The 13,410-nt window shown below is 49.9% G+C and overlaps 1 protein-coding gene across 5 annotated transcripts in view; it reads left to right on the top strand.

Annotated features, from left to right (window-relative positions):
• Positions 1-13,410, top strand: part of Tnip2 (TNFAIP3 interacting protein 2) — a 15,601-nt gene extending 2,191 nt beyond the window's left edge. The window contains exons 2-6 of one of the 5 annotated variants that reach the window (XM_015481895.2): positions 6,897-7,208; positions 9,226-9,306; positions 9,747-9,995; positions 10,180-10,299; positions 12,407-13,410. In XM_015481895.2, coding sequence (XP_015337381.1) covers positions 6,897-7,208; positions 9,226-9,306; positions 9,747-9,995; positions 10,180-10,299; positions 12,407-12,670 — 1,026 coding nt within the window. In that variant the 3' untranslated portion in view covers positions 12,671-13,410. Of the gene's footprint in view, positions 1-6,896; positions 7,209-9,225; positions 9,307-9,746; positions 9,996-10,179; positions 10,300-12,333 lie in introns of all 5 variants that reach the window. The other 4 variants (XM_015481896.2, XM_048784050.1, XM_048784051.1 and 1 more) reach the window with 4 other exon arrangements.

Here is a 13,410-nt window from a genome sequence, read left to right as displayed (position 1 = left end):
CCCAACTAACAAACAATCAAGCAACATGAGGATATTCATGGTTTTTTTTTTTTTTTTTTTTTTTACTGTCTCAAGTTTTCTCCCCTCCTCCTCTCCCTATACTCATTATCTTTAGATGCTACCAGTGAATATAACATTTTTATATTTGAAATCATTTGTCTTTTAACTGCAGCAAAAGAAAAGTAACTGAAGCTGACTTTAATGTTAAATGTTAATAGAAATTAATAAGTGTGAAAATAAATGAGTAACTATAATAACCTTTCCTTAAAGAAATGGTTAGTTTAAATGTTATATTTCCAGATGTAATAATATGTTGTGATTGTGGACAACTGATTAAAATAAGAGAATTGCATACAAACTTAGGTTATTTCCAAGGGATACAGAAAAGTTGTTTCATACTTGTTATTCCCCAGACAGAAATGTAAATGAAGGGGAAAAAACTCGAGAAAAAGACAAGGTAGGGACAAGAGACTTAGGTGGCCAAATCTGTATGTCATTCCGAACACCAAGCAACATTGGGCTTCCATGCTACTTTAACAGCTGCCTGTGGTCTTTGATCCAGAGGAAATCTCCAGGAGGTCAAGGTCAGGATAATGAAGTGAACCCTTCTATGGAACTCACTTCTGATAGTGTGATGGATCTTTTAATTTGCTAGCATCAAAACAAACTGTGGGGCGGGGATGTAGCTCAGTTGGTAGAGCGCTTGCCTTACATGCACAAGGCCCTGGGTTCAGTCTCCAGCACCACACACTCACACACACACACACAAAAACCTTTGCCACTGTGTACACTGGTAGTAACTGAGAGATAGACAATGGAAAGGGAGCTTCTTTCCCATGAACTCTTGGATTTCTTCACTTGGTCTAAGTCTTGGTTTACCTGGACCCCATCATGGTCCTTTGACTAAGGCAGAAAACTTGCTGAAGAATCCAGGTGTGGTCCAGAACATGGTCCATATGTGCAGTGGTGGAACTGGACCTTGAATGGTTCAAGTGTATTAGTAGGTTGTGTTAGACCAAAGCTTATGAGGTTTCACTGGCTCCTGGCATAGGGACAGCCAGGTTTGGGCTGCAGCATCTAAGGGCTGCCCAGAAAGCAGGAAGGGACAATACTGGATTGAATGGTGTCTTCCCCAAATTCATGTCCTCCTGGAACCTCTGACTGTTGACCTTATTTGGAAATGTGGTGCTGCAGATGTAATAAGCTAAAATGAGGGTGTGTCCTAATCCAGTGACTGATTTCCTTATAAATGGCCATGTGAAGGTATGTAAGAGGTCATGTGGAGACAGAGGCAGAGATTGAAGTGTTGCATCTACAAGGTAAGGAACTGGGAGCTGAGAAGGAAGGCTTCCTCCTGGAGCCAGGGGAGGGAACAAGGCCCTGTCCACACCTGGATCTTGGACTTATGGCTTACAAAGGTGTGAGAGAACAAATTTCTGTTGTTATATCAATAGTTCGTGGTACTTGGTTACAGGGCCCCGGCAGACTGATCCAGAATGCAGGCCCGGAGGTTCAGCCTCCTGTGTGTAAGACTGATCCACAGGACTGTTGATAGCATTCTTCACACTTGGTCCTGAGCATAGAGCTGTTGGGGAGTGGGCCAGAGAGGCCAGGCCAGTCACCATTCTCTGTGTTGTGCCGGAGTGTATAAGACGGCAACTCCAGCACAGGCTGTACAGCCGTAAGTGGTTGAGGCCACTACTGTGTCCCAAGAACTGTAATTACCTGGAAACAGCCGGGTGAGCCAACTTGAATCTCTCCAGCTTAAGAGCCAACAAGCACTGAAAACAGGCTCGGGACCAGGCTTCGCACTGTGGGCAGGAGGGCTCTGAGAGAAGCCTGGGCAGCAGGCCGCCAGTGGCTTCGCCTCCACCTTAGTGGTGTGGGAAGAAGACAGCCCCGAAAAAGGTGTAGTTGTCACCTAGCAAGTCTCACACAGTGAGGTTATTTTTAAACTGATGTTTGAAAGCCAATTTTTATATTTTTTTGTTGGTGCTAGAGAGCAACCTTGGGACCTTGTGTGTGCTAAGCAGGCACAGTGCTACTGAGCTCACCCCAGCCCCTGCAAGCTGATTTTTCAAGAAAGAAGAAAATAAAAAGGCTGCCAAGTTCTTTAGATTCACCTACCTCTTCCCATAGTCAGCCGCAGCTCTGTGTCTCTCCTTTATCTGTGTTGGAAGCCAATTGAGAATCCAGGCCTTGTCTGTGTGTATGGCCCAGTCTTAGTCCCAGTAATACTTACTGGGCAGCCACGTGGAGCAGGGCCCAGTGCCAAGGCCTGGGACGAGGAGGCAGGAGGGAGCCATATAGAGATGGCTGTTTCTCCCACTGTCTCCTTTTGGCCAGTGGAGGAAGAAGGCTTAGAAATCAGGTTTTGTTCAAAGTCCACTAGTGCTGAAGAGGGTCTACGGACACTGCAGTGGATGGAGGCATTGAGGCAGGGTGGCTGTCCTCACTCAGTCACACTGGCGGCTACTTTGAGCCTGGGAGCATCAGTTTGTGCACCTGTGGAATAGGAGAGACAGGTGTGGTAGAGGGCATGGAATCCTGTGGTCAGTGCGGAGTTGGGCTCAGGAAGCAGTGAATGCTCCTGCTACCACAGTCACATCTGATGCATTTGCATATATATCAATACTACTTTTTTTGTTTTGTTTTGTTTTTTAGGTGCTGGGGATTGAACTCAGGGGCTCTTGACCACTGAGCCACATCCCCAGCCCCATTTTGTATTTTATTTAGAGACAGGGTCTTACTGAGTTGCTTAGGGCCTCACTTTTGCTGAGTCTGGCTTTGAATCCACAATCCCCCTGCCTCAGCCTCCTGAGCCTCTGGGAGCCATCGTGCCCAGCTCAATACTTGTTCTTATGTGTATAGATAACATATTTTCCCTGAATAAACTTCAGTATCAGAAAGAGACATTTCTCTGTCATGCTGCTGAAAAAAATTTCAGCTTTTGTTTTAGAAAACTTAACATTTATTGGGGCTGGGGATGTGGCTCAAGCGGTAGCGCGCTCGCCTGGCGTGCGTGCGGCCCGGGTTCGATCCTCAGCACCACATACAAACAAAGATGTTGTGTCCGCCGAAAACTAATAAATAAGTATTAAAAAATTAAAAAAAAATAAAATAAAATAAAAACATTTAAGTGTATGCTATTGTCGGGTCTGAATGACCATCTCTGTTTACTCCACAGAAGGTTTTGAGCCACTGCTGAGGGGAACTTGGTCTGGCTCAGGTGAGCATGGCAGAAAATGTCACTGCCCTGGAAACTTCATTGTCACTAAACAGGCAGTGTGTGAAGAGCAGAGCTGTGGTGCTGGCTGATGGCAGCAAGGTCCGGGAGGGGTGGGCCAGGGCTGGCAGGGCTCTGCAACACTTCCAAAGAGCAGCTATACCATCCACAAAGTAAGGACATGGGAGAGGCCCTGACCAATTTGTAATACCTTCAAAAAATGTCAGCTTTTAAATAAACTCAAGATGAGGAAACGCCTGTGCTTTTGGTGCTAGGCTCAATACCATGGAACCGCACTAGTGGGAGCCTAGTGCTCAGTCTTCTTTTTCCTGTTCGTAGCCCTTTGTTAAGGCTACAGGTGGTTCTCATCTGGGTAAACGCCCCATCATACTGTGTGTGCCCTCCTGTAAGTGGCCACGTCCTGGTAGGTGAACTGGCACTCCTTGGCAGCCTGTGGTGGGCCGTTAATGGGAACCCTTGGAGAGCCTGGAGCCCCCTCTGTTCTTCAAAGCACTGAGGTCTAGGCCACTCCGCCTCCCGTCCTGCAAGTGCAGTGGGGCTGCTCTAGGAGACCCCGGTACCCCGGTCCCCTCCACACAGAAAGGCCTGCCTGCTCCGTGGAGTTGTCAGGGTCATAATGGTGAATGCTATGGCCTGGGGAGAATAGCTCACCTGGCGGGGAGAGGGAGGCGCCTGAGGCCTCTGACACCTGTGAAGTCAGATGGAGGCACAGATGTGATGGTTGACAGGTACAGGTGCTTAACATGTTTGGGCAAAAATCCAGTCTACACTGGCACCTTCCATCCCCAGATTAGTTCTGCATCTGATCATTATAACTGGACGTTTCTTCTTTTCTCTTTCTATTCATCTCTACAACAGAGTTTAGGGAAAGTGGGAAGGAAAAGATGCCCAGAGAAAAGTCCAGAATGATCTGAGTCACCAGGTTAGCATACACAGGTGCACCCTGGGCTTACCCCACAGAGCAGCTATCATGCTCACCGTGGAGTTTGGGTGGAGGAGTGCCAGGAGACAGGGCGGGGCCTGGTGCGGCCACGCTCCCCAACTCCATGGATCCTTTCCTCCTTTCTCTTTTCTTCCTCTTACCCTTCCTCCCTGCCTTCTGTCCTTCCTGTGTCAAGGACTGAGCCCAGGGCCTGTGCATTGTAAGACAAGTGCTTTACCACTTACTACTACTGCTTTTCTTTTTCTTCTTCTTGGTGGTGCTGGGGACTGAACCCAGGGCCTTGTACATACGAGGCAAGCTCTCTACCAACCGAGCTACATCCCCAGCCCTTACCTCTTACTTCTTGACCCGAATCTTTTTTTTTTTTTAAAGTTTAGTTGTAGATGGACACAATACCTTTTATTTTATTTATTTATGTGGTGCTGAGGATCGAATCCAGTGCCCCATGCATGCAAGTCAAGTGCTCTACTACTGAGCCACAGAGTAGGGCCCCCAGCCCTGGACCCCGCCCTTTTTTTTTTTTTTTTGGTGCTGGGGGTTGAACCCAGGGCTTTGTGTATGCAAGGCAAGCACTCTACCAACTGAGCTATGTCCCCAGCCCTGGACCCCACTCTTAAAACAGTCCTGGCCATGCATCCTCTGGGCATTCCCCTGTGGCTCTATTTGTAGGAGAGGACAGCTACAGTGGTTAAGAACAAGGCAGGTTCCTCTGAGCTGCTGTGAAATCAGGAGATTCCAAGGAGAAAAGAAGCATGATGCATAGTGTTCTGTAGTTAACTGTGTAAAGCACACACATGGAATAGTGATTATAAATGTGCCCAAGTAATGAATAGCAGTTGTCTTTGGAGACTGAGGTGGACCAGGGAGGGATTGGGGAAGGAAAAAATATTTATTTCCTTTTGTATATATTTGAATTATATTTTAAAAACAGTACATATGTTTTTATGATTCAAAAAAGCCAGAGATTGGGGTCTGGGGTTGTGGCTCAGTGGTAGAGCGCTTAACTTGCATATGTGAGGCACTGGGTTTGATCCTCAGCACCACATAAAAATAAAGTGGAGGTATTGTTTGTATCCATCTACAACTAAAAAATATTTTTAAAAAGCCAGAGGCTAGGTTGTGGCTCAGTGGTGGAGTACTTGCCTAGCATGAGCCAGGGCCTGAGTTCCATCTCTAGCACCACAAAACAAGGCTGGTCAGACTCACCTCCTAGTGTGGCCCTCTTCACAGGTGCAGGAGGTGAGCGAGGACCCAAGGCAAAGGCTAGATTACTCCCCCACCTCCGGGGACACACTGGGAGTTCTCTGAAGCAATCTTTTCATGGGTGGATGATTGAACTTTCCTCACCTCCTTCAGACTGTATGTTGGAGGGTTTGTTGAAAATGGGAAAGCTTAAGTTTAAAGCCAAGTATTTAAAAACCGTCATTTTGGTCAGGTGCTGTGGCACTTACCTGTAGTCTTAGAAGGCAGAGGTGAGAGGATCACTTAAGCCCAGGAGTTCAAGATGAGTCTGGGCAAGATAGAGAAAGCCTGTCTTAAAAAAAAAAAAAAAAAAAAATTATACTAAGCTACAGTTGTGCACACCTGTGTCTGTAACCCTAATGATTTTGGAGGCTGAGGCAAGAGGATTGCCAGGTTTGAGGCCAGCCTCATAAATTTAGTGAGATCCTGTCTCAAAATAAAAAATAAGGGCTGGGCGCAGTGGTGCATGCCTATAATCCCAGCAGCTCTGGAGGATGATGCAGGAAGATCACAAGGTCAAAGCCAGCCACAGCAACTTAGTGAGGCCCTAAGCAACTTGGGGAGACCCTATCTCAAAACAAAAATATAAAAAAGAGCTGGGATATGATGTGGCTTAGTGGTTAAGTGTCCCTGGGTTCAATCCCCAGTACCAAAAAATAAAAAAATGTAAAGAACTGGGCAGATAGTGGTAAATCCCCCTTCAGTTCAATCCCCCATTGAAAAAAAAAATTGGTTTTAAGGATTTTTTTTTAAATAATTACTGTTGGGTATATTAGTTTTCTAAAGCTGCTAGAATAAAGCACCACAAACCAGGGGGCTTAAAGCAAGACAAATTCAATCTTTCCACAGTTTTGGAGGCCAGAAGCCCCAAATCAAGACATCTGCTCTCTCCAAAGACACTGGGAAGATCATCCCCACCTCTCCCAGGCTCAGTGGTGGCTGCAGTCCTCGGTGTTCCTTGGCCTAGAGATTCATGGCTCTAGTTTTTGTCTCCCTGCAGCCTTCTCCTGTGTGCACCCTAATTTCCCTATTCTTCCTGCCTAATTGATTATGGTTCCGGGGATTGAACTCAGGGGTGCTCTACCACTGAGTACACCCCCTGTTCTAATTTTTTTATTTTGAGACAGGGTCTTGCTAAGTTGCCCAGGCTGGCCTTGAACGTCAGTACTCCTGCCTCAGCCTCCCAAGTCTCAAGGATTATAGGCCTGCACCACTGTGCCCAGCCAGCCACTTTTAGTAATTCGTTGATGCAAAATCTAAAGTTAAAAATTTCCTTGTGAAAACAAATTTTTAGATAAAGTTTCAGAAGAGCATGCTCAATGCAGGTTGAGAAGCCTCCCTTCTGAGAGGTGTCATCTAGTGCTGGGTGATCCTTGTCAGCTTTTCTTTTGCTTTATCAATGTTTGCTTTTGATATTTCTTTTTTTTTAATCAAATAAATTGTGCTTTAAAATCTTCCACTTAGGAAGTTGAGAGACTTACTGAGCAACTAGCAGAAAAAGAGAAGGAGACGCAGCAGCTGATGAGCCAGCCTCAGCAAGCCCGGGAGAAGGAGCTTGTCCTGTTGCGGAGGAGTGTGCTGGAGAAGGAACGGGCCCGGGCCGCCAGCCATGTGCTGTGCCGCTCCTTGGCCGATGAGACCCACCAGTTACGCAGGACGCTGGCTGCCACTGCACACATGTGCCAGCATCTGGTCAAGTGTCTGGATGAACAACATGCACAGGGGGACGTGGGGGAGAAGTGCCTGAAGGAGGTGGGCCACAGTGAATCAATTGAGGTGAAGATGGGGTGGGGGTGGGCAGAGGCATTGTCCACACGCCCCTGGGGTCCCTGTGCAGTCACGGAGGTCAGGGTTGCCTTGAACCCACTTCTATTCTCAGTTTGGAGGACTGGCTAATGGGGAGCTGGCCCATCCAGGGACTTGGCAGGATGCCTACCCGGCCCCAACACTACCTGCAGCTGACCCTGGACCTGATGGAGAGATGGCCCTGTGGTATCTTCTGCCCCGCTGAGGATGGGGAGGAAGGGCTGGGATGGGACAGCCCTGAAGAAGCATCATTATGTGTTAGGCCCGTGCAACTGAGGCAGAGGTGGGCAATTCTGCTAGGGAGGGCAGTGCCTCCAAATGCCACCTGTGCAGGGCCAGGCTGGAGGCTGCAGAAGCCCACAAGAGCTGGCCCCTGTGGGCTCCCTGCCTTTGAGTGGGTCCAGGCTGGCCCCCCTGGTGTCATGTGGCGCCCGTACTCTCTCTGAGCTGGCTTTGGGCATATCCTTGCCCTAACATGGCCTCATGCCCACAGCTGGGAGACCTGGCCATTCTGAGATACACTCCTCCTCCCACCAATTTACAGGACATAGAGCAGCTCTGTGTCTCAGCACTATACCCCCAGCTGGGCACCACACAAGGTGGAGCTGGTGGCTCTTCTAGAACCGGCCAGGTCTGGCTATGGCTTTGTTAGGGTTTGGTGAGGGGCTCAAGGACAGTGAGGATCTCAGCATCCAGAAAGTTGTTATGGGAAGGTACACCTAGCTAATGAGGGGACCCTGATGGGCGGAAGCTGCTATAGGCCAGTGCTGTCCATGTCGTCCTTCCCACTAGGTTGTTGTGGGGATCCACAAGACGCTGGGAATAGGCACGCAGGGTTAACCTTGTCCAGGTGACACAGAGTGCCCAGAAAGGCAGAAGCTTACACCCCAGCACAAGGCCTCTCTCATTCAGGGCCTTTCTAGACAGTTCTCTGAGGCTGCTACAGGTTCACACAGAAACGTAAGTACTGGGGCAGGTAGGACACCCAGCTATGGGTAGTGTCACCATAGTGCCCACTGGGAGAAGACCTGCTAAGAACCACCTGTTTCGGTGGGTGGATTCTATAAAGGGCACCTCAGGAAGAACGCATCTGTGTTTCAGAAACCCAAAGGAAGGGGCGTCTGGAGGAAGTGGGTGCTCTTAGTCAGCTCTGGTCACAGTGACGTTCCCTCTCGAGACTTGAAGCAGCCACACGATGGTCAGCTCGGGAAGGTGTGGGGCTGATGGTGGGGGCAGGCATCTCCTTGGTTTCTAAATCAGTGTCACTTCTTAGCCTGGGACTCAGCTGAGTCACCAGGGCTTCCCAGTGCCGACTGGGTTAGTACATGTATTTCCTGTCATTTGGGGAATTCTGAAAAATTGCATCACTAGTATACAGTCGCCCACTGTCCAGTGCACAGAATTTCTAGAGTACAAATTGGTTTCATGAGACTTTTTAGTTACGTCTGCCAGCTATTGTTTGGGGTTGTTTTGGGACATAGTTCTGTGACTGAATCCCCTTGACTCTGCATGAGGCCTGGGCTAGGTGCTGTGTCCACATTAGCCACATTTGAATCTGACTGGGCAGGAGGGGGATAAGTTGGATCCATGGCCAGGCCCGCCCTCCTGCTGGGGTCTTCTGGTATATAGCAGCATTAAGGTTCCTGTCCTCTCTGCTATCTGTTACGATGGCAAGTCTCAGAAGGTTTTAGTTCATTTGGCATTCCAGTGCCTTCAGACTATGGCTTTAGAGTATTTAGGTGTAGGACGTTTAAAATATGAACAGCTCACATTGGTTGGCAGGATGGGATAGAGACAGTGTCAAGGGTGCCCAAGGCATGGCCCAGCCCTAGCGGGGAGTGGGCCTGGTCAGGGAGCTAGAACCAGCAGCTTCCTGTCAAGCAAGTGGTCACCACCTCCTATACTGCAGGACAGTGATGATATGTGGCCTCAGCCTCTGAGTCAGTCATGTGCTAACATGGCTTCCCTCTTTCCCTTTCTCATGCAGCCAGAGCATACAGATGGGGATCAGGCTGCTGTTGAGAAGTTACAGGAAGAAAATCGACTGTTGAAACAGAAGGTGACTCATGTGAGTGTCTTTGACATTTCATTGTGAAGATCCCTCGCCCTAACAGAGGGCAGGTGAGGGTTCTCTCCTTGGCCTCTGCCCAGAAGTTGCTCCTGCCCTCCATCCACTCAGCTGTCCCCAGAGACCAGAACTTGCTGCTCAAGAGGATATGCAGGACACTTCCTGTCTGCCACTCCCCACAGTTAATGCACCAGTCTATAAAGAAGCACAAGTTACAGTCTGGAAGTCCTGTTTTCAAGGCTGGAAAACTGTACTATGTCCACTCTGTTTAAGGTTGAGTCTCAGGATTCTCTGGTTGTCCCCCTGCACAAAACAGAGGGAGGTGACTTCCATTTAAGAGGAGAGCCTCACCCCAGTTATACTCTAAGTCCTCTGTGCTAGCTGCTAGTTGGCTGGCCGCCTCAGGGCTGTGCTGTGAGCTCCTGGCTCTGCCCCCACAGGTGGAAGACCTCAATGCCAAGTGGCAGCGCTATGATGCCAGCCGGGACGAGTATGTGAGGGAACTCCACGAGCAGCTGAGGGGGCTGCAGGCCCCCCAGGAGTCTGAACTGATGAGGAAGGAGATCTCCCGGCTCAACAGGCAGTTGGAGGAGAAGATAAATGACTGTGCAGAAGTGAAGCAGGAGCTGGCAGCTGCCAGGATGGCCCGGGACTCCGCACTGGAGCGAGTGCAGATGCTGGAGCAGCAGGTGTCTGCCCATGGGCTCTAGGCAGCACCAACAAGACACACGCTGCATGTGGCAGCCATGGTCTTAGGACAGACTGGGTCAAGGCTTGGAGGCACTGGGTGGGCAGCAGTCAGAGGGCACTGGGAGAAGCCAGCCAAGGACTGTCTCCTTCCTGAGCAGAAATGAGTATATTGTCTCCTTTCAGCTTCTTGCTTACAAGGATGACTTCGCGTCAGAAAGGGCAGATCGGGAACGGGCTCAAAGCAGGATTCAGGAGCTGGAGGAGAAGGTCACTTCCTTGCTGTACAAGGTTTCCCAGAGACAGGTAGGTGCAAGGGCCTGTCTCCTCCCCTCAGGGCTAGTATTTTTGTTTTTCTTCATGAACTTCAAGCCTCTCTGTCTGCTGAGACCCTGATTTGCTGGTGACCAGAGTCAGGCAGAGCTGCCTCATCTGAGCCCTGGGGCTCAGTCCTGAGAGACCTCCTGCTGGGCTCGTTTAGTTGTGGAGCAGCTGGCTTGGTGGTTTGTTAGCAGAGGAGTCTGCCCCCAGGCCTGTCCTGCCTCCCTGTGCATTGCTATGATGTGGCTGGAGAGCTTATCCTGGCCCCAGACTCTCCATGCATATCTGTCCTTGCTGTGAGGTAGGGACCCTAGTTAATGGCACATAGATATGACATAGACCCTGAGTGTCCAGTAAGGTCCTCCAGCATAGCCACTGTGCTGAGCTCAGTGCTGTCCCCACAGTGGAGGAGCCTGGAGAGTGTGAGTTATAACCAACAGAACCTCTTAACCTCTCCCTCCATAGACTCATGCTCCACAAAATCCCAGGAGAGGTATTTGTCTTTAGCCACTTTGTATCTAATACACTCTGTCCTGGGGCAAACTGTGCTCCCTCAAAGAACTTCCTGTCTTGACAAACTGGATACTAGCAATGCCTTCAGAAATCAATGCACTCCAAGCCAGAGCTGGCCTTGAAAGTGCCCCTCCTGGAAAATCATGAGCAGGACCTGGGGGATGTGAGGAATACCACAGTGCTCTGTGCTGAGCAGCTGCTGGATCTCATTGGCTGACAGCCTCTGCTTCCCTTCCCCTGCACAAGGGGCATAGGGGAGTCATGAAGGATACCATTTCTTTAACACCCTTGGACTAAGACTACAGCAGGGGTCCTGGATGCAGTCGCCAGTTCTACTTATAAATGATGGAGACCTACGTTCCCCTCCTAAGTTCACAGACCAACAGGGTGGTATAGAAGGCTTCACCAGCCACAGTAGGCTCCCCAGAGCCCCTGCCCAGCCCCAGCAGCCAACTTGGCCTCACATAATGCAGCTGGGGTGTTCCCCACCCTCCAATTCCTGGTTTTTCTAAAACAGGGTATTGTAGTACTAGGAAGGGATCCTCTAGCATGCTGCATGGGCAGGAAGGGGAGCATCTTTTGCTGACCTTTGTTTTTGTCTGTGGGCTTTCCTGGGATTTGGTTTTGTCTGTGGGTTTTCTGGCCTTCCTGAAGGTATGTGATTTGGATTAAAGGGCTGATAATGGTGCAGTCACAAAGATGGTCCCAAGTGGCCTGTCAGGCAGCCTCTCAAATAGTGGAGCCAATTCCAGGTTTGCCTGATCTGAATTCTCCAAGGGATTCCTGCTCAGCCCCAGAGGCAGGATTTCTGGTGGGGCTGGTGGTCATCAGCAATGAAGTATGCAGGTGCTACATGCAAGCTGCAGAGTTCATGGCAGTTATCTGGAACATGTGTCAGGCCACACCAGGCTATGCCAACAAGTTTTGAGGCTGAGCCAAGGACACACCCCTGTGCTGCTGGAAGCCCCCTGGGGCTCAGTCTGCGCAGCATCCCAAGCCTCTTAAGGGAGGTCGAGAGAAGGACTGGCCTTAGTTTGCTGCCTCCCCACCATGAGTTCTGCTGCTGCTACTCCACGATGGTACATGGGGCTTGTTCCCAAGGCCACCTTCTGGATCAGGTCTCCTGGGGCTCGTGGTCCTATCAGGCCTTCCAGTGCAGGATGGGGAGTGAACCCCACTTGGGCTGTTCCTTCCTGAGCCCATGAGGGAGCCTATGTGGGACCTCTTCAGTTACTTGCTGAGCACCTCCTTATCTGGGTTTGGGCTATGGCATTTAAATTTAATATCTCTGGGCTGGAGTTGTGGCGCACTCGCCTGGCATGCGTGCGGCCCGGGTTCGATCCTCAGCACCACATACAAAGATGTTGTGTCCACCGAATACTAAAAAATAAATATTAAAAAAAATTCTCTCTCTCTCTCTCTCTCTCTCTCTCTCCCTCTCCCTCTCCCTCTCCCCTTCCCTCCCTCCCTCCCTCTTTAAAAAAAAAATAAATTTAATATCTCTAGTGGCTAGAACCCAAGGCCTGGCTTTGTGGCCTCCAGCACAGGTCCTGTGAACAGATCTTTGCCTTTTCTGCAGGACACCCAGGAGGAAGGCCCCTGCTGGATTCATACTAGGAGCAGAACTGCCAAGTACTTAGAGACCGATGTGTTGGAGCTTGGGGCACCTGGTGGCTGGAGGCCTGGGCCTGGGTCCCCACAGCTGGAGTCTCCTGCAGAGGACGTGTGCCCCAGCACAGCTCACAGAGGACAGGGTGACCTTCAGTGCCCCCGCTGCCTGGGCTACTTCAGTGACACGCAGGGTGAAAAATTCCTCAGGCATGTGTCTGAGTGCTGTCAGTGAGCCAGGGCCTCCTGTGCCCCTGTGGTTTCCACCCAGCACAGCTGCCCTAGGGGATGTGGGGGTGCTTTCAGACATGGTGGGTTGAACTCTACTGAGACATAGGGCGCCCAGAATGAGATAGGAACACTCTTAAGAGTTCTCTTTGGTTCCCTTTTGGCCACAGCTCAGACTGAGTCTGTGGAGCTGCCAGCAGAGCTGGAGTCAGAGATAGGGTCAGGAGCATCTGGCAGTGGGGGCAGTCCTGTCCAAGCTGCCAAGCCAGTCTGGTGCAGGGACACCTAGAGGCCAGGTACCTTGCAGCTTCAGATGCTGCTGCTTGCCAGAAGCAGGTGGCTGCCTGTGGGAGCCCAGTGTGCCATCCCCAGGATGGAAGGCTCATCCTGTGCCACAGAATAAGGTGTCCCGGGCTGGGGTTGTGGCTCAGTGGCAAAGCACTCACCTAGCACGTGCAAGGCCCTGGGTTCGATCCTCAGCACCACATAAAAATAAATAAAATAAAGGTATTATGTCCAACTACAACTAAAAAATAAAAAATTAAAAAAAAAAAAAAAGAATAAGGTGTCCCTCACAGCCCAGCCCTGTGTAACATACGCATCACACTAGGGACCCTCCCAAGCCAGGCAGAGCCCCGCCTCCACATAGCACCTTGCATTGCAAGAGCATTTATCATGCACCCAGAAGTTAAAGTATATTGACTTCATGTTAACTTATTTTTATAATAAATGTACTCACTATTGTGA

This window comes from Marmota marmota, unplaced genomic scaffold (genome assembly GCF_001458135.2).
Source record: "Marmota marmota marmota unplaced genomic scaffold, marMar, whole genome shotgun sequence".
In the NCBI taxonomy this organism is placed as follows: domain Eukaryota; kingdom Metazoa; phylum Chordata; class Mammalia; order Rodentia; family Sciuridae; genus Marmota; species Marmota marmota.
Note: the sequence above shows the minus strand (reverse complement) of the source record. Positions and strands in the feature narration are given on the sequence as shown.